This window comes from Rousettus aegyptiacus, unplaced genomic scaffold, assembly GCF_014176215.1.
Source record: "Rousettus aegyptiacus isolate mRouAeg1 unplaced genomic scaffold, mRouAeg1.p scaffold_m13_p_7, whole genome shotgun sequence".
In the NCBI taxonomy this organism is placed as follows: domain Eukaryota; kingdom Metazoa; phylum Chordata; class Mammalia; order Chiroptera; family Pteropodidae; genus Rousettus; species Rousettus aegyptiacus.
Genome location: NW_023416310.1, coordinates 76,422,459 through 76,449,745, shown reverse-complemented (window position 1 = coordinate 76,449,745; position 27,287 = coordinate 76,422,459). Strand labels below are relative to the sequence as shown.

Below are 27,287 nucleotides of genomic sequence, written 5' to 3'. Positions count from 1 at the left end.
CACAGGTAATTGTCATCATCTTTCATTGTTCAAGAGAACAGACTGAGCGTCACGGCCGCAGTTACGCAGTTAGTAGCAGAGAGGGACGCGGACCCAGGGATTCTGGCTTCAGAACGTGTGTAAATTGTGGTGTCCCACAGGTCCTGGAACAATGAGAGGAACATTTTCAGGCTTGTTTGTTCCAGTGAGACGGTGGCTCAGGGAGCCCTCCCTGGCCTATGCATCCTGCTGCTGACCGCCCTAGCTGGGGCTGTCCCCTGGCTCTGGACTCGTAGTGCTGGGGACAGACAGCCTCACCGGGAGAATCCACCAGGGAACATACACATTGCCAGAAGTTCTTGGAAGGGAAACAATCTGGTAATTTTGTTGAAATTGGGAGCTAGCGTTTACTTCGGGTAGTTAAAAGAAGCCTCTTAATGATATATTTTGGGCTTAATTATCCTAGGTTTCACAGAGCAGTCTATTGAGTGACTAAATAAAGGTAAATATAGTTGGCATCATGCCCGCTCCAGAAATTCAGAGCATTTTGTTCAAAAAGGAAAAAAATGGTGGAAATTGCCCCATCTGCCGCTGTTTCACCTCACTATAGCACTGGAATTTCCAGAAAACACCTGAGGCATCAGACACAGAGTTTCAAAGCTCTGACTTTACCTTCCAAATGGCGCATGGCCCACCTGTGTAACCACTCCGCTACGCTGAGGGACCACAGACCCTAGCAAGACAGTGTGAGTGCCACCTCCACCCAGCCCTGCCCCGTAGGAAGCAGGTGTGAGGAAGGACCGTCAGGAACACGGGCAGGTGGGCTTCCCCGCCAGAAGTGGTTGGATGACTCTTGACCTTCACTCAGCAAACCAACACTTTATTTAAAACAAAACAAAAACAAAAACAAATAGATAGATAGATAGATAGATAGATAGATATCAAAGCTCTTATTTATGGAGCAAATATCCTGTGTTCCAGGCAGAAAGCAAAACCCCTCAACTACATTCCTTAACCTGCATCAGGAACTCATATTTACATATGAGATAACTGAGGCACAGAGAGGTCATGTAACTTGCCTGTAATCACACAATTTGTTAATACAAGAACTAGGATTTGAACACAGGCAGTACTGTTTCTAGAGTCTCTGCTTTTAAATAACAAACTGTATTATGCGCTTCTACACTAATAAGACCTTCTTTAAGCATCACATATTTTAAAGGTAACAATGAAATACCTTAAAGCCACTGCTGCCCTGCCTGGATCGTGAAATCTAATGGGATGGACTATGTGACAACTTTCAGAAACCTAGAAAACGACACAGAATTTTTGGCGGTTTTATGATGACAGTGATATTTTTAGGATCAATCTCCTCAATTCTGGTTACTCAACCATAACAACCTATAAAATCAGAGCAAGAAAATTTTATTTACTTGAGTGTTGGTACTTATGTCATAAGTTTTAACGACAAGTTTAACAGAAGACAACAAAGCTAGAATGGAGACATGGGGGTTCTAAAGGGTTTTGGAGGGAGGGAGAGCTTTCTCCTTCACATCCAGCTCATCTCTAGGTTCCAAGTGGAAAGGCCTCTCCAATTCAAATGTTTCTCTTCACCACCAACATCAGTAACCAGGGTCCGGGCATGACCATCTCTCACTATTGCTGTTGCTGTATCTTCTAATATGACACACTGCCTGCCCTCTTGTCTATTTTGAGTTCTTCACACTGTATGTAGCCAATATTGTCTTTCAGAGTAGAACGTTCTTGGTGAGAAAGCATTCATTGGCCCCACAGTGGCTGAGAATCTGTATTGTTGACAAAAATTATGATCCCCTCTCACAGATGAAACAGCAGTCGGAGGGCGTCAGCCTCCTTGCCCGGCATCACATGCCTGGGAAGAAGGAAGCTAGAGTCCAAACCCAGGTCTTAGAGCCAGCATCTTAAGCACTTTACTGTGCATGTCTGGGAAATTGTGTTCCTGAGGTAAAATTGATTTGAGAAAATTTCGGAGAGATAGTAAATGTGTGGGGTATGTGTGTGTGTGGTGTGTGTGTGTGTGCGCGCGCGCGTTAAAGGGAGATCAAGTTAAGAAAGAAAATAGACATTATACAGGAGACCTGAAATTCAGTGGTAACCAAAATATGGCGTCATTAGCTTAGGGTAGCATGGCAGTTGCTACTTAATCTGGAAATGTGGATGATGCTTATGCCCTGTGGGGGAGGGGGGAAGCTTTGCTTTAATAAGGATTTTAGTAATTACATATCAAGGAGCATATAAAATATATGCATAAAAGATGGATTGGTATCTCAGCTTCCAAGGAACCCACAGCATGTGTGGGCAGGAGTCCGTTATGAAGGTAGACTTCATAGAACTGGGTCTAGTCCTTGAATGACATGAAAAATTCGAATATATGGAGAGGATTGTAAGAGGGAGCAGAGTTTCTTGCCTTATCTCCTATTCTGTGAAACCTCCTTTCATTCCTTAAGATCATCTTTCTTCAGTGACCTCATTGTTCTCTGGTTTTTTTTCAATTACAGCATGACCATGTCATAATGGAATTATCTCTTAACCTATCAATGTTCTACAGAAGACTAAAATCCTTGAGGAAAGGGGCTGTGTCCTGTTATCTTTGAGGTTCCCGTCCGTAGGCCCAGGGCTTGGCAAGGAGCAGGCATTCATTCAGGCTATGGGAGTGAATGAATGGAAAGACAAACTAATCGAGAGTACAAATTAATGTCTAACTCTAAATGAATTCTGATTTAAAAAATAAGATAAGAAAAGGTTGATTTCATGTCACACTTTCCTGTAGGATATTTTTAATGTAAAATTCCCAAATGCTCTACTAGCCCTATGTGGTAGAATTCTTTTGGACAAATTAAAGCTCCAGGGCTGGTGCATAAAGGAGCTAGTTTTGTTCTCCAAACCTTCCGTCTATTTCATGGTGAACCACAGAAAAGGGAATTAGGAGACATAGGTTCCTACATTTGTGAAAACAGCTACGACATCTCCTTGGTCTGCCTGAGCAGCCTTTGCTGTGAGGAGATGACAAATGCTCGTGCTCCTAGATGACAAATACACTGCTGCCGCCGCCACCGCCGCCACCGCCGCCACCTCCACGACAGTTTTACACGCGCCTCAGCAGCACACACCTTGAGGTTCTGCGGGGGAGGTGAGCTCAGGCCCCGGAGAAGCGGGTGCCCGTGCAGGAGCCTCCACTAGCCACGCAGGGGCTGCAGTTGTCAGCACCCAGAGAGGGAGGGGCACAGACGCGGGCTGGGGCTTGAACGTGAATTCTAGGAAGTGTGCGACCAGTACGCCCCATCTAATGACATCGCCTCCAAATATCTCAGTGCCTTTCCGTCTCTGTTCGTGGAGCTAGACAGATCCAACGTCAAACAAGTCATTTTAAGTGCATTCTTAAAGGTCAGAGTCCACTGTACCTACTGTCCTGTTTCCCGGTGCCTGTCCCCTCAGCTAGCCTCTCTTCTTGTCCTTGGAGAACTTTGGAAACTAGAATGTCTGCCACTGGGCGCTGGCTGAGCACTGTCATGCCCAGCATTGCTTTCTGAAGGCTCAGGAGCTGGGGTTCAAGGACGGGAGTTTGAAAGGATTTTGCTGGCTGGGGACTGGTCCTCTTTTCTCTGAAGGAGTGGGGAGGCCTCATTTCACAAGTAGGAAATCTCTTCACTTCACAGTTCTTTTCCTCAGTCCTCTTATCTGCCAAATGGAGCTAATAATGATTATTACCTGTCAATCCCATGGCAAAGATTAAATAAAAACATATGTGTAAAGCTCACGGCACTGGGCTTCACACGTAGCAGGAGCCATTATTATTCTCCTCCTGTGCTGTAGTCTCCTTCCTTCTTTGACACAGTGTTCTGAATCAGATTACTTACTATTTTATGGCCCTGACTTGGGATCTTTCCTGGATCTGTGAAGTGTTAAGCTGTTGCTGCAGCTGGGCTGTGAGTAAAGCCCCCTGGCGATGAAATCGGCTACCATATGTCTGCTCTGAAGGCTTGAGTCCCAGACTGGAAGGAGGAACCCCATCATGGAGTGTCCTTCCCACTGAAGCTGCCATGGAGAACAACTGCGAATGAACAGGCTTCCCCCATAAATCTCTGGTCCAGGCCATCCTTCCTGGGGCACTGGCCTTCTTAAGTGACTCAGAGGAATCAGTTTTGTCAAATGACCCTTCAAAATCAGAACACATTTTTCTAGATTTATGCTACATTCATATAGTGATGTATTTGGGCAGCCATTGAATATTTATAACTATTTTTAATAACATGAGGAAATTTTATTATTTAAATAGAGAGAAAGGATTACAGGAATGTAACAATAACAAGAAAGTTGTTAGGGACCCTGAAGGTTGGGTGGCAGGGGAACGTGGTCCCTTACCAGAGGCCTGGACCTCCCAGAGGTCACACCCAGGAACCATGTTCTCAAGCTAGAGTTATGTTAGTATCTTCTGCTTAAAGGATACATGATTTGTACATTTCTGTAGTTTCACTTTTTCTAAAATGAAATGATTTTGCTTTCCTTTTATAATTGGGGAAAAAAGCCTCAAACACTATTTTTTTAAAAACAGGAATTAAAGAGATAGTCAAACATTTTTTATGTGCATAATTTCACTTTTCTTCTAAGCAGCCTGTGAGGCCAGAAAACCAGATGGTTTCATTTTAAAGACAAGAGATGGGGAATGGAGGTGAAGGTATTCATTCAAAATTATACGAAAAATTGGGGTCAGAAGTGACTACTCCTGGCCTTGTTCCTATCTGCCTCTCTACCTGGAACCGTTTTTCCTCATAACGTTTTATCTCCATATTTTCTTTCGACTAATTCAACAAACATATATGAAGCATGTACAGCATCTCAGGCAATGTAATAAACACTTGGAGGGTTCCAGAGATGCAGGTGACACTTCCTGTCCCCAAGACTTTTCTCCCTGGTGGGGACGACAGTAAGAGTTTGATAAAAGAAGTGTCAAGGTAATAGAAGCAGCAGCCTGTACAAAGTGCCATGAGTCCTTGGAGGACAGAGTAACTAATCCTATGGCAGGGATGGGGGATGATCAGAAAAAGGTACAAAGAGGAGGGAGCATTTAAACTGCAGCTTGCCATCCGGCATGGGAGTTAAGTGCACACGCTCCCGAGTTTGGCAGACCTTCGAAGAACTTGCCTTCACCGCCTCATACTTGTGGACTTTGACATATTACTTACCTCCCTCCAAGCCCCGATTATTCTTCTGGAAAATGGGGGTAATCTTAAGCTACCTTGTAATGATTTTTTGAGGAATAAATAAGATAATGGAAGCAAATCATTTAATAATAGCCCATCGTGACTTTAAGAAATGAGAGCCTTTATTAATGATCACGATTAGTAGTGATATGGCTGCTATTCATTTATTCCAAAATTATTTTTCGTGGCAGATGGATCATGAAACATTGTCCCAGGTAGAGAGGGCATCAGGCACTAAGTCGCTGATAGGTAACAGCCTCTGACCTTTTGGAAAATGGCAAGGAGACGAGTGCAGGGGAAAGTGGAGTCATCGGAAGTCGGGCTGTACCTGCTGGGTTGGCGTCAGGTGATAAGGACTCCTGTTTGCTGTGAGGAATCTTACGCTCTAGGGTGGAGGCGGGGTGCGATGAGAGGCTTAAAAGCCAGGGGATGGCACGGCCAACTGTGTATCTTAGGTTTCCAGGCAACAGGGAGGAGAAGGGAAAGGGAAATCGACTTGGAAGGCCAGTGTGGTGGTCCACGTGGAACAGACAAGGGCTCGTGCTGAAAGCATTTCGTTTCAATTACAAAGACCTTCTAGACCTTAGACCTCACTAGGTAAGGAAAGCAGATCCTACTCTCAGGACACGACGTATTATGGGAAAAGGAGGAGAATTTAAGACAAACAATCATCACACGAGAATTAACGAGGGCAGCACTGAGAGGGTCAAAAGGAGGGCGATGGGACGTTCAGGTGGGTGGATGAGAAAAGGAACTGTGCTTAGTGTCAGAACCCCCGCCCCACCCCTGAGCATAAGAGCCGTATCTGCGGTTTTCTTGCCTGGAACGCAGAAGGGACTCAATAACTGTTTATTGGAAAATAAGTGATTATGGACTGAGGCTCACCTGAGAAGTTTCCTTGGAACTGGTGGATACGTGGAGCAGAGAAGAGGGAGGGACCCATTTCACGAAACCCAAACTCAGTGGGCTGAGTTTGTTCATGTCGATGCTTCGCGTGGCTTTGGCTTTGCTCGTTTTGATCCCTGACTCCAGATGGCTTATTGGTTGTTTTGTTGTTGTTTATCTTGAAATCAACAAGCAAACAAAAAACGGCCACATCATCACCCGTATGGGATTTCTGCCCGTGGGACGGGGTGCCATTGGGCTTCGCGTGCTCTGTGGAAGGCCCGTGTGAACCACTCACAATTTCGGCAATTGAAATGACTCAGCCCGTTTGGCTTAGGATAAAAAAGCCTTCTCTGTCAGCATAACCTGGATATCACAACACTGTGCGTGCTACCTGGGAGACCAAGCCCAAGCACTGACGGGAGGTCACTGTGTTTAGCTAATGATTTAAAAAAATGCACATTGAGCTTTTGCCAGGAGAAAAAGCACGGGTTTCATTTGAGTGAAATTTAATGTAAGATAGCTATGGATTCTGAGAGTTCATGAAAGCCATTCATGATAATAAAGCTTCTATTTGCTTTGGAGTAAATAATCCTTTGGTGTGATATTTATTGTCTTTTCATTTTAGTTGTGTTTTAACCAAGGCAAAATGCTCCATCCCAAATGCTTCTTCAGTTAGATGGACCCTGTCTCCTTTAAATTGCATTTTGTCTGAAATGGACTAGGTCATGTGTGATAAATTCTGGCATTTTAATGGAAACATTACAGCAAAAATAGTTAACAATCTACGTAATTTCAAAACAAATTTTCTCTTTCATGCAGTAAGGCAATATCTTGGTAAAATGTGCAAAATGCATTGAGATTTAATTCCGATGGCAGTTCGTTCTGAAACAAGGTTAACTGGGTCATCAGTATTTCGGATAAAGGTGTTGGGGGTGGCTTGGTGTTCTTGGGTCCTCAGTGCCACACCGAGCTCTGTGGAGTTAGAAGCCTTGGGGACATTAGGTGCAGACAGTCTGAATCAGTGGAGGGCTGGATGCCCCTGAGAGCACAGACAGAAGCTGTGCACACCAGTAGGACCATCCCCGTGTGAGGACTGATAGACAAGGAAAATCTCGGAATCATTTCTTTGGTCTATCCTCTGGATTCAATGCATTCATTAGTTTATTACTGCAACAGATATTGTGCTAAGCACTGGAGAGAACAACAGTGAGCAAAATTAAGCAGGATTCCTATCTTAGAAAGATCGTAGGCTAATGAGAGAAATACATTCATCAAAGAATGATACAAATATATGTACAAGGATGACCATGTGAACCACTTTGATGGAGGGGTCCTTGGTGCCAGGCGAGTGCATAAGAGGGGTATTCGGTGTAGTCTGGGCTATGGCGATGGTGGTTATGAAAGCCTTGCCTACAAAGTTGCAACAGAGCAGGAGACTGAGCAGGGAGGGTGGCATGGTGGGGATTATCTCAACCAGAGGGAAAAGTGTATGTAGACTCTGTAGAGAGTGTTGCATGCTGGGTCCAAGGAACTCAAGATGACTCAGTGTGCCTCGAGAGCAGATGGCACAAGGGCCTGTGATGGGAACTTCTATGGGAGAGGTCCAGTAGGTGTTCTGAGCTTATCAGGAAGCCATCGAAATGTTTTCAGCCAGAGCGTCACATGGTACAGATCGAAATTTTGCAATGATTGCTTTTGCTGCTGTGGAGAGAATGTGCTGGAAGGGAAAGGGAATGCCTGTGGGGAGACCAGTTGGGATGGGTCTGTAAAGGCCAGCTGAGAGAAGAATGGGGTTTGGAACGGGAGGCCAGCAGTGGAGAGGCATGCTTACTTGGAACCGGACTTAGTGTGGCAGTGATTAAACTGAGCTCTAGGTTTGGTCTTCATGGGCTGAGGGTTCTGTAGGAGGCAGGAAGAAATCATATTTTGGGGAAACCTCAGGAGTAGGGGTGATAGATATGATCAGTACGCATTCAGGCTTTAAAATGGTTGAAAGAAGATGGCGGGGCGGAGTGGGGTGGGATGAAAATATGCAGAAGGGGTTATGAGCATGAAGTCAGTTAAACATGGCGTAAACCAAGTGCGGACAGCGTTGGGCATGGATTTGTCACTCAGCTCTTTTTATTACAAGCCGTGCTCAATGGGCATAATGATCATAAACCATCTATGTCTCTTCAGTTTAAAAAAAACAATACATTTTTAGCATACGGCAAGTTGCCTAGAGCAACTTCAAATGAGAGCCTTTTCAAGTGAAGGCTGTACTGAGGCCTCTGCTCGGCTAATGAGGAAACTGTACCTGGGGGTCAGAACGGGTCGCAGGTCTGGCGCCAGTGGTTCCTGGAACCTCCCTGGGTGCCGGTGTCTGGTAGACTCCCACACATTCCATCCGCCAGTCACGTCGCTCCCAGCACAGACTTCCCCCCACGGCTGCTGTGAGCCCTGGGCTGACTCCTCTAGCCTTGCTGAATCACCTCATGCTTAAGACGGCAAGGACCCAGCTCTCGCAGGGATCCAGCTCTCGTCTTTCACCTCTGGTATATTTGATTCCATGCAACAAGGATCCTTCACTCCCCAGAGAGCCGTGCTGTGCTTGGTGTGCCTGAGTATCTCGGATCACTGAAGGCTATGTTAATTAACACTCATTGTCATGGTTTCTGGTCTCAATCTGGCCAGGAAGAGTTCATGTCTTATTAATACCACTTTTTGCCCTGAGACCATCTTAAGCCTATTTCTGAAAACTCAGTTCAAACCCATGAAGGCATCTTCTGTCCTCTCTCCCAATCTACTTTAATCAAAAAATCAGTGAATATGCATCTATTGAGCTCCTGCTGTGTACCCTACATTGTGCTCAGGGCTTTCACCCACTTAATTGTTAGACACCCGTGTAAAGCCCTTGTAAAGCAAGGATTATGTTCAGCATTATAAGAAAAGGAGTCAGAGGCTCACTGAGGTCAGCTTTCCCAAGGCCACGTGGCGAAAAGAAGGGAGCAGAGTAATATCAAGCCCAAGACTTTGATTCTGTGTCTAGATTTTTCCCCCTCTAAATTGGTAAATAAGCTGGTTTTAGATGGCTTATGGATAACTCAGGGGAAAAATTGAATCACATGATGGCAAAGTTTTTTTCTTTTCAATTCTCTCTCAAACATCTGAATTAATCAAGTAGTAAATGAGCTGGTGTTAACGTGGCTGCAGCACGTGTCGAGCAGTTGCTAGTTTCTTTACAGAGAGAGCTGGTCTTAGGCTTAGCACCTTCAATACTCAACAATCTCTAGCAAGAATTTAATAAAATTAAATTGATTTCATCTTCTATATTTGAAACATCGTATTGGTTTTTCTTGTGGTAGTGATAGAAAGTTACCTCTTAAGGAAGAAAATTAAAGAAAAATGTTGAATAAATTATAGGTTAGGTGTATGGGCACAATAATGATAAAAACAGGAATGTGTATTCATCTGAATGAACTGGCAACTGTCCCATTCATTCACATGGCCTCCCTTCCTCTCAGGACACGTGGTACTTCGTGTGATCATTCTGGCTCTAAGTTCCAAATCTGTTCTTTGTTTATTTGTTTTCCTGGGAAACATATAGAAGAGATTATAACAAACACTTCCTCTGTCATTAAGACCACAGAGGCATACTTCTAAAGTTTAAGTTTTATAACTCAAATGAACCCAAGCTAGTAATGGACTCTTAAAACCTAGGAAAAATATGTAAGTTTATTGCAAAAGATAATATCCCATTTAAAACAGTTTAGAAATTTACAAAACCTTACATTATACATAGTCTTTAAGAAGATGCTCTATAGATGAGCTAGTATTAAGTTCCAAGTATAGTGAATACACATTTTGTTTTTTTAACTACAGAGAAAGCAGCTGCATAAACTCCTGCAACTTAAGTCGATATATCGGTCTTTTTCTCTAAATTTTTATAAAAGTAATTTTTATTAAATTAATATCTCCCCACAAAACCATATAACCTCAAGTACAGCATTTTTGTAGACTGTCATGGTAGATGTTACATAATATTTTACAAAGAAGCGATTTTCACATGAGTAGGTGAGTGTAGAGTTTTGGTATATGTATATGTATGTTTTTTTTTTTTTTTTTTTAACATAGAGATGATCATTTTTGTTGGCAGGAGGGTGTTTACTGAATCCTTTTCCCTCATAACGATTTCAGTACTCAGTTTCCAGAAGAGACTCCCATCCCAGCCACAGGTTGGTGGCCCCAGCAATTCTGTGTTGTGCTTTGGTATAGAATCATGATAGTCTCGTTTGGTTGAATTTCAAGAAATGTCAACATTTTCCAACCCCAATTTCATTTAATTTAGTTGAGGGTTTATCTGAGGTCCCTAACTAAATATAAGAGTCTGACAACATGCACTTCTTAATTATCCAAGGTTCGGATTGTGTGAATGACCTCAGACATTTCTTCATCATTCAAGGCCAACTTTGGCAAAATGACTCAGCTCAGCTCTGGGCTGTTTTGTTCATTTGATGCTGGACCATGCACAGAGCTTGTAAAGTAGGAAGAGTAGGTGTTTATATCTTCATTCAAAAGTGGACAAATTGGCCCTGAAAATTTAAGCAATTTACCAAAGGACAGTGGACTAGACTGTTCTGTTGCCTGGATCTCTTAATTTCCGGAACAGGATTGTTTTCATTTTAGCGTGCTGCCTGAGAATATAAAGTAATTTGAAAATTAGTGTAAGCAAAGCAAATTAAGATGGAAGCTCTACTACAAGATGAAATTACATAAGAGATCCCACATGGTTTTCTTGATTGGATTATCCTCTCTGCTGCTCTTCTCCATTGTTGGGGCCAACTGAAAGTTGATTGTGTGGACACAGAAAGATCTGTGGCGTTCAGCCAGTGGCAGCATATCTTATTGAAATGTGGCTTCTTAAGTATGAAAGTGCATTTATCTTAATTCCAACTTAACATTATGGATGCCGGTCTCATTTTGTGGGTTTAAACATTACACTAGAAACAGAACAAGAACATCTTGAATGACATTCCAAGACTTAAATAGTGCAAGCCCAGATTCCTTGCCAAATTTCCCTCTCGCTCTCACTGAAATAGCTTTGTGCACTGCAGCACCGTGGCAGGGGAAGGTGCAACTGTCAGAGTGGTTTGCGCAGTTTGTCTCAGTTTGCAGTGGGGTATGTACATGCCATGCTCACACAGAATGCTGTGCTCTGCAGAGCCTGACTCAGACACCTGATCTTCAGCAAAGGGGGTTATGAAATGCCTTCCTCTTTGAATGTCATGTTGGCCTTTAGGATCCCTTTTTAAAGCATCATCAATCTAACCACAAGCTGGTAGAGGATTTAACGAGAAGGAATATGAACCTTGCAACCCACCCTTCATCCCCAAGAGTATGTAGCGATTATTTAATTATATTACATTAGTAGTTCGTTCAGCCATGCTAGTTTGACTGGACCCACGTGTATGGGGGTCTGTCAAAAGAATGAGCCAGACTTTAAAAGAATTCAGACTTTTAGAAGGAAACGTCTTTAATACTAAAATGGAAAAATTTATATATATGTATCCTCATCTCCAGTCCTGTTGCTTCTGCAGTCAGGTGACCATGGCCTGGTCTCCAGGAAAGGAGATTATGTAGATTAATATACTTTTGAACCTATCTACAAAGCTGTTGCAGGAATGAATGAATGAATGAATGAATGAGAACCAGTGTTGTATCTTATCTTAGTCTTATACATGTTACTGGTAGGAGAAATTGGATGAACAGGCTGCTGGATCTCATGGTCTTAAATGTCGCGGGGAAATTAACTGTGGAATCTTAAAGTTCAAACCCAACCAGATCCCACCCATTTGCCAGGTGGTCTCAGGCTGAGAAGCGTGATTGTCTAACGTGGGCCCTGGAGTGATTGCAACTACAGGATAGCCACACCAGCCTGTTCATTACATGCCGCAGTGACCTTACTCTGCCACAGACTGCAAGGCCCACACAGCACGAGATGACAAATTCATGATTTGGGATCAAGGGGCTAATTAAAAATGAAAATGACCCAATCCACCAGGCGATCTTACATTTTTATGTCCTGCCTATTTCTGTCATACTTATGTGTGCCAATATCATAGAAAATTACCAGTTTATGTATCTAATTTTTTCTGGTGTGTCTGCTTCGAACCCTCTTCTGTCTTCCTGCTCTGCACAACATTTCTTTTTTTCTTGCTTCTGGGATGGCAGAATCAGGTTGGGAAGGAAGCGCTTAGCATCACAGAGGTGTTGGAAAGTGCGAAGGGGGCCTTGCTCATGGAATCGTCTCGCAAACCAGGATGTGGCCTGGTTGTGCATGACAGGCAACTAGGCAGGTGGTCACTCCATGGTCCACGAAGTCCTCAGCAGGCGGCGGCAAGCACTCAGGTGAAGCTGGTGGTCAGGCGTCCAGCAGCGGCTAAACCAGCCGAGTCTGCCCCATTCTGCAGGTGGAGCGGCTCACGGGCTGGGGCCTCTGCAGAGAAGGCCCGCGTGCGGTGGCCCCCCCGCCTCGGGGAGGTGTGCAGGGAGGGCAGAGTGAACGGGCCCAGCAAGCTCAGATCCACCAGAAGCATTTCTTCTTCACCTTCTTGGTTTTCCTCCTCAAGTCCTGCTTCTCGGGAACGGGTGCTTCCGCTGGGGACTTCGGTGGGGGAGGCGGCTCCTCAGCTGCTTCCACTTCTTCCAGACTCTGCAGAACTTCATGGAACCTGCCTTCCTGCTGTCGAAAATCATATTCTACACTGAAAAACACAGAGAGTACGGAAGGAAAGTAAATTCGACTTAGCACATACTGATACAGCGCCCCCGGTGTCCAGCCGACATGGAAGAACGTGGGCTTTGAAACCCAGTCCCAGAGCTTAAGTGCCTGCGGGCCCCGTGGGACCATGGGAAAATGCTGCTGCCTCTGCGAACCTCCGGTTTCTCATTGACTGAGCTGCCACCTATAATGCCTTCCTCGCGGGGATGTTCCTAAATTTAAAGGAGGCATGTAATATAGCAGCCTTGTAGTAGGTGTTCAGTAGACATTGCTCCAGGGGGTCTCACATTTGTTTAATGCTCCTAATTCTTAATTCTTTTGATATGCATGCATGAAAACCGCCTCATTATGAGATTTAAATAATACAGAATATGCACTAAAACTGACAACTCAGTTTTCTCATCTATAAAATGGACATAATATAAGCGCCTATCTCAAAGGCTTTCTTTGGAATTAATTATGTATATCAATTAAGCGATAAAATATAAACGAGGTACTTAGAGCAGTGCCTGGCATATAGTAAGCCTTCCATCTGCGTTAGTTAGCTCCTGTTGTTACTGTTACTGTTATCACCATTAACATTATTTTTTTTTCTATTTTATTTGTATGTTTTGGAGTCATTAACATACAGACTCCATCGTGTGGTCTGTACACTGGTCTGTGAGGTAAACAAGTCATCACCCACCGGGGTTCCTGGAGGCTGAAACAGTCGGGGCCCCGGGGTGCCGAAGCTCCGGCCTGCGCAGTGGGTACCCACGCTCCCCTGACCTCAGGGGCTTGGGAATCGGGCTGGCAGGCGCCAGGGACTGTCAGCTGCCTCATTCCTCTGGCTCAGCCTCCCCAGAGACTGGGGAGCGGCCCAGAGAGAACGGATCCCGCAGGCTGTGCGTGGGCTCCCTCTGCCCTCAGTTGTCCACTTTCCTCCCTAGGAGGTTTGATTGTGGAGGTGTTCCCAGTGCTGCGGCACTTGTCAGGAGACTGTTAAGCTTTCACTGTGTTTGTTACCTGGTGTCATACTAGAGCTCTCAGAAGGCCAGAGATGAGGAGCTAGCGTGGGCGTGTGGGAGGCGCAAGAAATGCAGAGTCACGGCAACAGCGCATCCTCCTCGCTTAGCAAGGAGGAGACGAAGCGTTTCATATGGAAGACGAAAGACCCCACATTGGTTCATGATGGGGCGTGACTGGCTAAAGCCTTTCTAACCAGCAAGGGCAGAAAGGAGCTGTCATTAAAGGGACACTTGTCCTTGTCTACTGTCCCCATGTCACCCTCCAAAGACCCAGGATCAGACGAAGTGCTGCCAAAAAGGCAAATCATCATTGTCACGCATGACTAACGAAAGCCCCCAAATGGTTTTTCGTGACTGGGCACTGAGATGAAAGAAGCTGCAGTGACCGATGGGGTGCCAGTGCCTAGGGACATCAGGGAGGGGTGTCCGATTGTTCTCTCTCTGTTTTTTTGATAAGCTCCACACCGATTTTCTTCTCAGCTTACATCTTTTTATTTTGTTTCTCCTTGGTCCCCTCTATAGAGACCCTTGGCTGGGCAACCTATGCCATCTATGAAAGATAGACTGTGATTTTCAAAGCAAAGCTCCATATCTGATTTGTTGTGCCATCTTCGGGAAGTCATTTCTCATTTTTAAGCCACAGTGTCCTCTTCTGTAAAAGGAGCATGTTACCTACTCACAGGATCTCAGTGAAGTTTAAATGACATAACGCACATGCAACACTCAGAGCCAGGCACCGAGTAGTCAGCCAGTCATCCAACAGTCATTCGTTGAGCATCTTCCATGTGCCAGGGAGGAGCGGTAGACAGACACACAGACGTTCTCCCTGGCTCCCTGGTGCAGTCCAGTGGCTCTAGGTCCTCAGTAAATGCTAGCCAACATCAAGAGCTATTGGAGACCTTCTAGCCAAAGCTCAGGATTTGCCAGACTAGTAAGCAGAGGCATCCACAGACTCACATGCACTGAGGCTCCCACTTACAGGACACACTACCCAGTAGTGCACCCCTATTCATCTCTTGGTCTAGGGTGGACTTCTGTCTTCCCTACCTACACCTCAGTCTTCCCAGTGGAAACTTTAGGAGATGGATTCGGAGTCTGGGGAAGGGCTGTCTCCTGCAACCTCTGCATTGCTTCGAGGAAGAAATTTAACACAGTTAAGTTGCAAACTGATTATCACCCCCCGCCCCCAGCACTAGTTCAGATAGGGAACATCCACTTTTACAGTTCTCGCTCCTGAAAGGGCCTTGTCCTCTCTCGAGGCAGAAAAATAACCTTCATCCTAGAGCACCAGATGGAGCCAAAGAAAGTAAGAACCCTCTGCTCATTCTAAGAAGTTTCTTCGCTGTCTGGTGTAAGACATTCCATCCTTCCATGCCTTCCTCCCTCCCTCCACCCACCCACTCACCCATTCATTCATCCATCCTACTCTGGCCCTAACTCTGTGCAGGGATGGAAAAGTAAAGCAGACAGACATAGATACCGCTCTAGTGGGTCTTATGTCCTAATGTGTGCAGCAGATGATTTAACAGTTGCTTTAAAAATATGCTTTCTATTTATCTCAAATACCCCTGCTTTTCAGCTTTTTATTCATATACCTCTGCATATAATATGAACATATAAACCGGCTTCCTTCTTCTCCTTATATGTAACATTTCTCTGACTTCATAATTCAAACAAACAACAGCAGACCACCTAAGGAAGTGTATCAAGACTTACAGTAGTGTCCTAATACTAATAAAAAATAATAACAATGCTCTGGGTGAATCCAGAATGTGTACAGAGCTGGCAGGCTTGTAGAAAGGAAAACCAGGAGACAGGATGTAAACTCTGTGTCATTGTCACAGTTTAAAGTGCAGCACCATATAGAGGGTATTGCAAGGGCTCTCAAGCGGAATACTCCTGGGTTTGAACTGAGGCCGCCCCACTTACTGGCCTTGGGCAAGTCGCTTCCTTTCTGAGACTCAGATGAAAGTGGCAGTTATAAAGCTATCTCACCGGGTAGTCGCACAGATGATATAACAATAACAGGTGAAATGCCCCGGCGTAGGCTATGGTCTCTACCCACTCCGCTCTTCACTAAGTCTTGTCTTCCCATCGTAGTGACCGAAGGCTCCCCTCCTCACTCATACCTTAAGCTCTTCAGTAATTGCATACCTTGCCAGCAACATCACTCTTCACCCCTCCCCTCCATGTGCATTCGGGAAAGAATACATTCTATGTTTCTATGGAAACACCACAGGGTTCCATTATAATCACTGGGACATAGAGAGCTACCCCCACCCCTCTTGCAACTCCCCGTCCTGGTCTTGGCAATTTAAAGGGGATTGAAAGTGACTTTCTTTTCAAGGCCAGGCAAACAGCATAGTATAGAGAAGTGTGTGCACTTTGGAGAGAAATTGATTAATGTTTTTTAGGCCAAAGCAATTTATTAACATAAAGGAAAATCGTCGCTTTCCTTCTTATTCTTCCATCTGACAAACTACTGTTTGGTTTGAAGGAGAGGAGAGGGAGTGTATTTTGTTTTGGTAGCAGCCGCCTCATGAGCAGGGGCCAGTGCGCGCTCTCATCTCTTTTTCACCTTGAGGCTGGGTAGAGAAAAAGAGACAACCCTCAACTCCCTTCTTAGCCAACCCACGCACCATCGTCGGCACCCTCTGGAATAAACTGCCTACTTGGTGAGAATTCACGGAGTAGGTTGTTTGCAGATTCCGAGGAACGGCCGTCTGCCTCGCGCTTGGTACCGAGGTGGAATACCAGTTACTTTTCTAACCTCCCCTCCCCTGCTCTCCTTCATCAGAGCCTCCTGGTCCCCTCTCCTGCTCTGTTACCTCCAGCCATCCGTGTTCCGTGTGGATGAAGAGGAGCGCTGAGTGCTTACTCTGTAGAGCTTCGGCTCACGGTGGGGGCTAATCGTAGCCAAGAGATTGTTACAACATAGAATTCGGGCCTAGAACCATTGAGATAGTGTAGGACGTTCAGTCTGTGAGGCTGTTCCTCTGAGGGTATGTGGAATACCTCAAACCTGGTTTAGGGGTGCCCGGTTAATTGTCTAGGGAGCCCAAGAGCCCCCCAGCCAAGGTGTCTGTGCGTGGTACCGCACTGCATTTAGAAAGGGAAAGTAAACCAGGGATGGAAGAAAGGTTTCAGATTTCTTTCTTGAGGGCACCTCACTAATCCAGCTGGTAGATCAATGCTCTAGCCATCATGTGAGGTGAAAGGCAGAAGGATTTTTCTAGGTAATTGGAAGAGGTGGGAAGCTTAAGTCATGGCTTGTCTGGGAGAAGAAAGAGTGAGAAGCAAAAAGTAGGTAAATACATTAGTACATAAGCAAACAACAGAGCCAGGTTCTGGATGCAGTATCTTGGCTGGGCAAACCGAAGTTGGGTACACCAAAAAGAGATAAAAGTTTATATTGAGACAAATAAACAATAGAAACCTCTTACTTTTATATAGTACTTTCAAATTGCAAACACTTCAGATCTATGTTTTCATTTTATCCTCATGATAGCCCTGGAAGATGGGAAGGTTGTTATTATCCCCCATTTAACTGACAAGTGAGTTGGCAAAGAGAAGTCACACTATGAGTTATGATCAGAATCTAAGCCCGGTTCCCAGACTCCTAGTCCTTTCTTTTTCCTAAAGAGGGATCAAATATTTTGGCCCAGGGCCTGGCTGTCACCAGGGTCTTATTCTAAGAGAGAAATAACAAGACAGAACCTAGACCATGTTAAGTGAGAATACATGGTAATTTAAATTAATAATAATAGCAATTAGAAAGAGGAGGGGGAGAGAGGAGGAGGAGGAGGAGAAAGAGGACCGTGGTTCACAGAGTGACGTCTGTATTATAGACACGACACTACGAATTTAGCAATTCTTACATATCTCATGTAATTCTCACAGCTCCATTAGAAAGATATGGTCTCCATTTCATAAAGGAGGAAACTGAGGCAAGGGCAGGTTAAACATGCTTCCAAGGGCACACACCAGTAAGCGACGCGGTCAGGATTTGAACCCAGAGTGCCTGCCTGCAAAGTCCGTGCTCTGCGCTGAACACAGTAGTCTTTACCTGTGTGAGATCCAGGCTGCCAGATATGTGTACGGTGGGGGTGCTGATATGGTGGTGACCAAGGCCTGGGGCACCTAAATGACCTCAAAGCCCCCTGTGAGATCAGACCTGACCTGAGGCTGGGCTGCATGGAGGACCCTTTTGGACCCTGCTGACCAGCCCACCCTGAAAGAGTGTTTCAGACTGTAGGGCCATTCAGACAAGCAGGCCACACACCTGGAGAAGACGGGCACCCTTCGGCAGGCAGCTCGGTCAAGGTGATAGCAGGCTCAGCAATCTTGGAGACTAGGCAGGCTGCTGAGGTCGGCAGCGGGCCCTTTGCACTCCTTCTCAGCACGTGGGTCTTGGTCTTTTATAAAGAGAAACAGTGACAAGCCACTGCCATAAAACACATGCTCCAAGCAGGCTGGCTGAGAAACAAATGATCCATGGCATCTCCCTGAAGAGGAGACATCTTCCGGATCCCGGACCCCCCTATACCTCTTCATCTCCGTTGAGTGTTCCGGTGACCCCTCTCGCCACAGGGCCCAGGTGCGCCACAGATTTAGTGACCTCCTGCAACTTTCTTATTTAAAGGATTAGCTGTGAGAATAAATGGAATCAGCAAGGGCAGTTCGGTTCCTTCCTACTAGGATAAATCACGTCACTTTGGAAAGTATCATTGCGAAAGAATTACAGTCCAGGAAAGTAGGAGCTTTAGTTAGTTCGTTTTTCCCCCAGCCTGGAAGGGATATTGTTCCTAAAACTTTCTCCTAATGACCAGTTTGCTCCTTATTTATAGGGTGTAATTTTAAGCTTCACAACTTGCACTCGTTTCAAGTTGGCAAGTGCACCCCTTCTCCCAGGGCGTCTGTTGGCTGACGAGACCTAAGAGAATTGCACATTCTCCTCTTGGCACATAAATAAGCAGGACCGAGCTACAGAAATCTTCACTGCTGATCGTTCTCTGTGAAAGAAATCTGAGCTCTGGCCTCCTGCTCTGTGTCGAGAAGGGCTTCACGTTAAGTCCTCAAAAAGGGTAGGTCAGCTCAAAGAACTTTAGCAGATATATTCGCCGATTATGCAATGTCAAAGATAAGAAGGGAAGGGACAGGAAAATCTCCTGAAACCAGGACCTGTGTAAGCCCTGGCCCTGCTGGATCTTGAACAAGTCACATAATCTTAGCGAGCCTCAGTTTTCTCACCTGTAAAATGGGGATAATAACCACACTCATATTTTAGCGTTGTTGGAGGTCTGAAATGAGATACTACATGCACAGTGTTTAGCAAAATGCCTGGCACAATGCCTGGTATGACAAATGGTAATGAATGTTATGTTAACTTGACAGAGAGATAAAGATTGGGTCATTCTGTGGTCGACTGTGGCCTCAGTGCCGGGAGCCGTTCGTTGTTATTCCTGTAAAACCCTCGGCTTGTTTGATTTTATATTTATGGCATGTTTCAGCCTCTTTAGTTATTAATGCATTAAAATAGGTTTCATTTTTATTGCAGATAAATTGCTGATGCTGTAAAGCCTACTTCCTTCCCCTTACACTCCAGGGAGAAGAAGAAAGGGATAAAGCTACCGAGAAAAACAGAGACTAGAGGCAAATGTCTTGGGGATCAGGATATAGGGGCTCAGAGAAACTTCCACGTGTACCCCAGACTGTATGCCTGTTTCCTAAAGAGACAGCTTGAGCTATGTTTGGTGACAGTTGTTTTGGGGAGGCTGGTTGGTATTACCATAACATTCACTTTCTAGCATTTAAAATGAATGCTGCTCAGTCCATACTGTACTGTGATGAGAGGTGCAAATGCATCTGTGATTACTAGAGAGTAACTTTTAGTTATTTTAGTAGCTTTACAGTTTTTTTTCACCACAGATTCCATCACGGGACAGAAAAAGGACCATGACTGGAAGATCAGGCTCTCACAGTTTATCTGGCTTCATGCTGGGGAAGCATCATGGGCAGACCAAAGAAAAGTACTAAATAATTTAAGTTGGTTCTAAACCCACAGGCCTGGTGCATATTGCATTTCTAGTGAAATGCCCTTTTCCTGGTTAGGTAATAGCTTTAAGTGGCAGGCAAGGCCAAGACCCAGTGTTCAAAAAGCCTAACCATAGAAGGAAACCCAAGAGAGGCTTCCAGCACCACCAACTGTGCGACCCTGGGTGACTCATGCAGCTCTTCAGGAGGCAAAGGCCTGTCTTTTCTCCTGCAGGGCACACAGCTCTAAACCTTTGGCCTGTGCTCCACAGAGACCCCTATGATACATTCTGATGATCAAATCTGAGGGATCAGCGCCAGGAACAGGGATGCTGGTTGCTGGGTACAAAGGGAGGCGCCTGCAGTAAATCTCCTTTAGAATATCCATAACTTCTCTGTCTGGTTCAAATGGGATTGTAACAATGGAGGACTCAGTAAAGATGAAAAAGAAGCCTGTGGTCTGTGGAGTTTGAGGAAATGAGAGGACAGTGCTGGAGGACTTGGCAGCGTTCAGGAGTATAGGGTGACCACACCCCTTCCCTAAGAAGGCGTGGTGCCGGGCAGCACTTTGCACACCCGCCCTGTCAGGTATCTGTAATTGATCCTCCAGGGGGCAGCACCTAGCCTTTGGGCTCTCGGCCTCACAGCAGCATTGGGCTTTTAACCTTATTGGAGGAGGAATGTCAGCAGGGATCGCCATTCCGATTCTCATCTCCGATGAGGCCCGAGGAGATGGAGGATGTGGGAAGGGGAGGCTGCTGATGAATTCTCCAAGTACGGTCATCCCTCGGTTGGTTCCAGGACACCCGCGGATTCCAAAAGCCGTAGATGCTCAAGTCCTTTGTATAAAATAGTGTAGTATTTGCATTTAACCTACGCACATCTTCCCATATACTTTAAATTCATCTCCAGATTACTTATAATATGTAATACAATCTGAATGCTGTGTAAATAGTTGTTATGCCCTATTGTTCAGAGACTTATGACAAGAAAAAGGCTATATATGTTCAGTGCATATGCAACCTTCATAGGCCTAACACATAATACACGTCAGCGACGATGTAAATGTCTTTTTTCAGTCTTTCAATCTATAGCTGTTTGAATCCATGGATGCGGAACCCATGGGTTTGGAGGGGGGTCTGTGATGCCTAATGCAAGCTTGGGCTTGCATCCAAAATGGACTGACAGAGGCTCATTTTCTCTTCTCCTTGGAAACAGGAGGCATCAAAAGGTTTGCTTGCTCTCTGAGCAAGCCCTCCCTCTTTCCTTTTCCTTTTCCTCCACTCTCACCTGCACCCCCTAGATAGGTCTGTATCTGACTGTCCAACTCTACCATTGAAACCAACCAGAAAGGTAAGGCATCTTTTCAATGATTCATTTAAAACAAAAGCTAGTTTCTGGGCTATTTCATTAGCAAGAATTTGGACATGTAGGCTGGTTATAAAAGTTCATAGTAAATCGCCTTTTCCTTTCAAGACCCTGATTTTACATAGCTGAATGTTTCTCAAGCTTCATTGGGATCGGAACTTGCTGTAACTGCAAATTTCCATCTTCCATCTCACCCTTCTGATTAAGCAGATTTTGGGGGGTGATGCCCAGCAACCACTATTCACAGATATCCAGGAGACTGTGATGCAGATGACCCAGGATCACATTTTGAGAACACTATTTTGGTCCTGCATCTTAAATGCAAACTCTCAGGATGCCCTAGGCTGAGTAGAACTCAGCCATATCATATTTCGCTGAACCCTAACACCCCTCAAGTGGATCCGGCTTCTGAGTGCAGTCTGCTGTGGAATCTGGCTAGCAGGCAGGTAGAACTGAATTCTGATCTTGTCATTGCTACTTAATTAGTTTCAGAATAATTGCTGAAGAGACTCAGTCTTTCAGGCTCAGTTGTCTGATCTGAATATTGTACAAATGCCTACCATGCAGGGTTTGGATGTTTTACCAAGAGAACCTGCAGACCTCATGCATTAAGCCCCTCTCCCAAAGAGGTCACTGGTGTAGTTCCAATACCACAGAAGGGAGATGCTTTAGCAGAGATGGAGTTTGTGGTTTTGTACAAATCAAACTTTGCTTTTCCTACCATAGTGGGCGCAGCAGTACTGGGTAATAATGGATGAGCATGATCAACGAGGATCTCAGTGTCCTGTGAAATTGCAACAAGCTTTCTGAGTCATTGAAGGAAGATTTGATTAGGTTTATCTCATTGAGAGTATGTAACATTTTGTTTGATTCAGTTCAAAAGGATGTACTGCGGACCTGGTACACAGAGAAGCCCTCCTTCCCCAATAAGAACATTTGATTAACTAAGCCCCTCCATTTCCCCACCCAAAGGTAGGGGCGCACACATGCGGTAACAATGGCGTTCCTTTTTGGCCAATCTAAATAACTGTCTCTAGCCCACCACTGCTTGTTATTCCTCCACCAGTCAGTGTCGCCATTCCCTTCTTTGTCAACAATTTGTTGAGCACCAACTGTGTCTTAGACACTGGCCCATGACTCTGAGATACTAGCCATTTGCTGATGGAAAGAAACCCATAAATACTACGTTACGACGCGGTAGGGTAAATGGCACAGCAGAGGGAAGCACGCGCCCTGGTAGTCCTTCTCGGGAAGCAGGATAAAGCTATCCAGAGATTTTACCTGCATTTTAAACCGAGAGACTAGGAAAATTTCAGACAAAGCAAAGGCATTTCAGGAAGCGAGAGAACTCAGGCAAAGGCACCAAGGTGTGATGGAACACACGGTGTTTGAAGCCAGTCGAGTAGCTGGAGAGAAATAGAGGAGATGCAGCAGGTAAGAAATTTAGCAGCAGTTTTAAAGAGACTTGAAAACTTAGCAAAAGGAAATAATAGCGACCAGGACAAGATCATTGAGCAGGAGAGTGACATGGTCCGATTCTACTTTTCAGATAATTTAGCAATCCATGTGGAAGATTGCTTGAGATGGTGCAAAGGGACCCATGGTGAAAAAGACTGGTTAGAGTTCAGGTGACAAATGATGAGGGTCTTTACTGACCAGAGCCAGAGGGGATGGAGCGAAGGGGCTGGATTTGGCAGGTGGAATTGGTAACCAATTTGCTGTGTGTTGTGGAGAAGAGTGAGGTTATGGGAACTCTAGTTTTTTTTTTTTTTTTATGGAGTCATGGTTAATTGTACTGAACAAAATAAGAAATAGAGGAAGAGAATTAATTTTGTGGGGGGGAAATAGTGTGTTTGGCATATGGTAAATCTGATGTGCCTTTGATCTATTAAGTTGGAAATATCTGTGGTTAGTTTATATATCCCTATAGTTGGGAGAGAGAGAAAGATGGAGGAGTGGAGAGGGAGGGAAGAGAGAGAGAGAGGATGAGGGAAAGGGGGGGAGAGAGAGAGAGAGAGAGAGAGACAAAACATGCTGATTAAGGAGGTGGCAGGGGAAGAAGGTGTTGTCATAAGAAAGGTTTCCTGTTCTCTTCCCTTAAAACACTTGAGGCATTTTACGACTTAAAGCCAGCAGATTTTTCCTGGGAGCTAGGTCCCGAAAACAAATGCATGATCAGGATAGTCAAAGTCTTCCAAAGAGGCTCAGCGATGATTTTTAGAGTGAACCTGAAGTGCTGGGAGATCTGGCTGGAGGAACAGAGAGTGGAGTGAGGAAGGGAGGAAGGATGTGGCTCAGAGAGGCCTAGTGCCTTTGAGAGGAAAGGGAACTGACTGCTTAGGGCGTCTTTTCTCAAACTTCAATAATCCATCCACCCGCCACCTTTTTGTTTGTTTGTCTTTTTTTGTTTTTACTTAATTGGTTTATTTATTTAATTTTTTTGCTCTCTAAATTAATTTCCTTTTTAAACTTAAAAACATTTATGCAAAATAGGCAATATCGCTTTTGAAAATGGAGACCTGCATGATTTACAATGAATATTTAGGGGGACTAATTTGACAGTTAAAAGCTTCAATAAACATCTTTAAATGATTACATTCTGGCTAGATGCTGTTGCTTGCCTATGGCTGTGAACATGAGTCCTGCTCTCTCTTGGCAAAGAAGGGTGATAAGTAAGCATTAGAAAGGTTTTGAAGACATTCTAGCACAAATCCTGATTTCCCCCTCTAGGCAATCACAAGGATTGAAATAAATTTGGAAAGAGAACAACTTTCTCACTAAGTAATTCATGTTATTTAATTTTGGGTACCACAGGTGGCAGTCACCCAACCCTTTGAGAAAAATGTCCTAGAATTAATGCTAAGGAGAGGTGAGGAGTCTGCTGGAATCATCTTGAGGCAAAGAGCCAATTCCCGCCCCCTTCCTTTGGAGCCTACAGCGGTCAGAACTTACAGGAGTCCCTTCTCCCTGGTGTAAGGAATCCTCCGGAAGAGGAGAGCCATGCGAGGATGGCATCCTCAGGCATCTGTGTTGGTGCTGTGCTTCCTGGTGAGATGGGATCTATGGAGGGCTCCATGGTAAGGAGAAAGCCAAGGAGGCTTACGGAGTGGTGGACAGAAGTCTCCTCTTGGTGCAGAGAGAACGAGTTGGACAGAAGAGATGACCCCGCATGTGTTGATAGATGCAAGAAGTACTAGCCATAGCCTTTGGCTGACTGAGCCACTTAGAAAACCTTATGTGTTGCTAACTTTGCAGCCATATCTCCAGAGAAGAAGACCCGGCAGGCAGTTCAACATGCGCCCGTGCGCTTTATGGACAGTGACATGTGCTGGGCCCATCCATCACCAGGGAGAGAGACCTCAGCTTAACAAGGCCCGAGGATGAACATTTCACATCACTTATTCATTAGTTTGTAAGATCTGACTTTTCAGGACACAACATAGAGTTTGAAGTCATTTGAAATGTTAAAAAAATGACAAATCTCATCTTCCCACTGTTACTATGATGCGATGTTTTTCTGATCTTTTTGCTTTCATCAAATTAATTGCCTGTTCCTTTGCAATGGCTTAGATACAAGGATATAGATACTGTCTGGAGGAACCGTTTGGCTTTGAATGGTAATGAGTAATGAGCATACAATGGCCGTTCTTGGAAAACTGGAAAGAGATATATGCACGAGGTTTACTAACCCATCCAGGGGTGTAACTTAATTTAGAATGTTTGCTTGGGATGTTTGAAGTAGGTACTAGAAAAATGCAAACAGTCTCAGACCTGTTGGAAGGTCATAGCTTAGCCAAATATTGCCACTTTTAATTCAACACAGAACATCAGAATGTCAGAACTGAAAGGGACCATAGGGACCATGTAATTAAAGGACCTCACTTTTTAGAGGAGGAAACTCAGAGGCCAGAAGTGATTCGCCCAGGGCCAGACCCTGAAACTCACAGTAGACTGAGAAATAATCGCTGGTCCTTTTCATTTACATAAGCTAAATAAAAAGTCATCTTAAGGTAATAGGAAATACATCGTCCGTCAGATGAAGAAAAGAGACTATCCAAAATTTCAATGGGGGTTAGTTAAAAATAATTCTTGTTTGTGATGAATGGTTTTTGTATTCCCTAGCTGTCTAGACATTTAATAATTTTTGTCCTCCTAGTGCTTAGAAAATTTGCTTAAGAGAGGAGATATTTTAAAAAGGAGAAAAAAGGTAGCAATTGATGAGGCTAAGACTGCCTGCTTACACTTTCCGATGTCACGAGCCTGTTCTAGGGAATTTTTTTTTTTTTTTTTTCGAGGAGCTATTTTACACTGAGATAAAGGGCATTTTCTGTGCTTGGTCCTGGGCTTCTGCCATTTGGTGAAAACATTGGTTCTGTGGCTCCTAGGGGCAAGGAACCAACAGTCCAATGAGATAATGGCCGAGACTCTGCCTGAGGGTCGGGGCCTTCTACCTTCAGGCCTCCACCCACTTAGGGTGAGACCTCAGGGTTCTGCAGCAGAGAAGGAGAAACTTTTAAAAGAAGACACAGGCCACCCAACTTGGCTGCTTTTCTCACCCGAGAGAGAAACCTAACAGAGAGAGCAAAACCATACACTCTGTCAAAATCAGATGCCATCAACTGAAATGACTGCTTTTGACTGCTTTTCCACCAGGCCACTGGAATGGGCGTCCCGCTAAGGGCATTGATCTTTCTAGTAATAACAGTAATAAGCCCTTGGATTTGTCCAAAGGTTTACAGCGACAAAAGGCGCTCACATATATTTCTCATTTACTCCTCATGGCAACTCCATATAGGGATAATCATCCCCACTCTACGCAGGAGAAAACCGAGCCCCAGGCAAGTTAGCAGACATCCGAATGGGATTCTGACTCCTAGTTCAGTGCTCTCGCCACTTTATGATGTTTTCCTTCTATTATAAAAAGCCACCTTATTGCAGCAGCCTTACCCCCTGCTGGAGGAATGATGCACTTAGAAATGAACACAAAGTGCTTAGCCTGTTTCTTGATACGTAGTAAATACTTGCCATCTGATAGGTGGGATAACCGAGATCACAGGGTTTGGAATCTGAAAGATCTGGATTTGAGTCGTGAGCCTGGCCCCTTCTGCACTCTGAAAATACTTTCTGCAAGCTGGGCCAAATGGCTCGACTTCCTTGAGGACATTAACGCCTGCCTCATAAGACAGAATTTTGAAATGCGACGCATATGTGCATGCAGAGCTTTGTACGGTGTCTATACTTCGTGTTCAGTAAGTGTAGGGAATACTATAGACCTTATTGCAAGGAAGAAAGCAATGCCTGCCTTAGAACCATTTCACAGTTAAGCGCCTTGATTTTTAAGTCTCTGGTATTCAAAGGCTTCCTGTCTTTGCCTCCTCCTTGACTTTCTGCACCTAAGAGAATTTATGAGAGCGTTCTGTGGACCCCACAGCTTCCATGCCGGTCTTTGTTGTGGTCAGGTACCTGTATATGATGCATGCCGTGTTCTGGCAGGTACTGCAATTGTTGAGATCTTGGCCAGTTCGATAAAAGTTGCGCCTGCAAGATAGAGCATTTGCTGGGTAAATCTATGGTCAGAAGTCCAATGGGATGCATGCAATTCTACAGACCCTTTCCTGCAGCCCAACATTGTCCCCCTCATGCAAAGTAAGGCTCTGAATTTGCATGACCATTACAAATAAGGAAACAAGAAACCCATCATAATAGGACCTCATCTCTAGAGGGCTTTATAAGTGTCTAAGCACTTTCAAATCTGAGATTTCTTCTTGCTGACAACAATCCTGTGAAATAAACCAGTTATTCTTAATCCCTTGTGTAGAGGGGAAACAGAGACTTTGCAAATGAGTTAAAGGGAGGTTATTAAAGCTCCCAACCTCTTATTAAGAAATGTACTTAATTCAGTAAATTTCTCTCTGTACCCATCACAGAGCTCTCTCTTATAAGGCAATGATGATTCTGATTTATATCAGCAAGTGTCACTTGATTACCTCTTCTGACTCCTGCTTTTCTGTT

At 44.7% G+C, this 27,287-nt stretch overlaps 2 protein-coding genes across 3 annotated transcripts in view; one reads left to right on the top strand and one right to left on the bottom strand.

Annotated features, from left to right (window-relative positions):
- DOCK2 (dedicator of cytokinesis 2) overlaps nucleotides 1-27,287 on the top strand; it is a 361,300-nt gene that overhangs the window by 164,943 nt on the left and 169,070 nt on the right. The gene's annotated exons all lie outside the window — the stretch shown is intronic.
- The window catches only part of INSYN2B (inhibitory synaptic factor family member 2B), a 108,451-nt gene continuing 91,346 nt past the window's right edge, over nucleotides 10,183-27,287 (bottom strand). For both annotated transcript variants that reach the window (XM_036224353.1, XM_016160164.2), the window contains 2 exons: nucleotides 26,739-26,813; nucleotides 10,183-12,850 (listed from right to left, as the gene is read on the bottom strand). In XM_036224353.1, coding sequence (XP_036080246.1) covers nucleotides 12,664-12,850; nucleotides 26,739-26,813 — 262 coding nt within the window. In that variant the 3' untranslated portion in view covers nucleotides 10,183-12,663. The remainder of the gene's footprint in view (nucleotides 12,851-26,738; nucleotides 26,814-27,287) is intronic.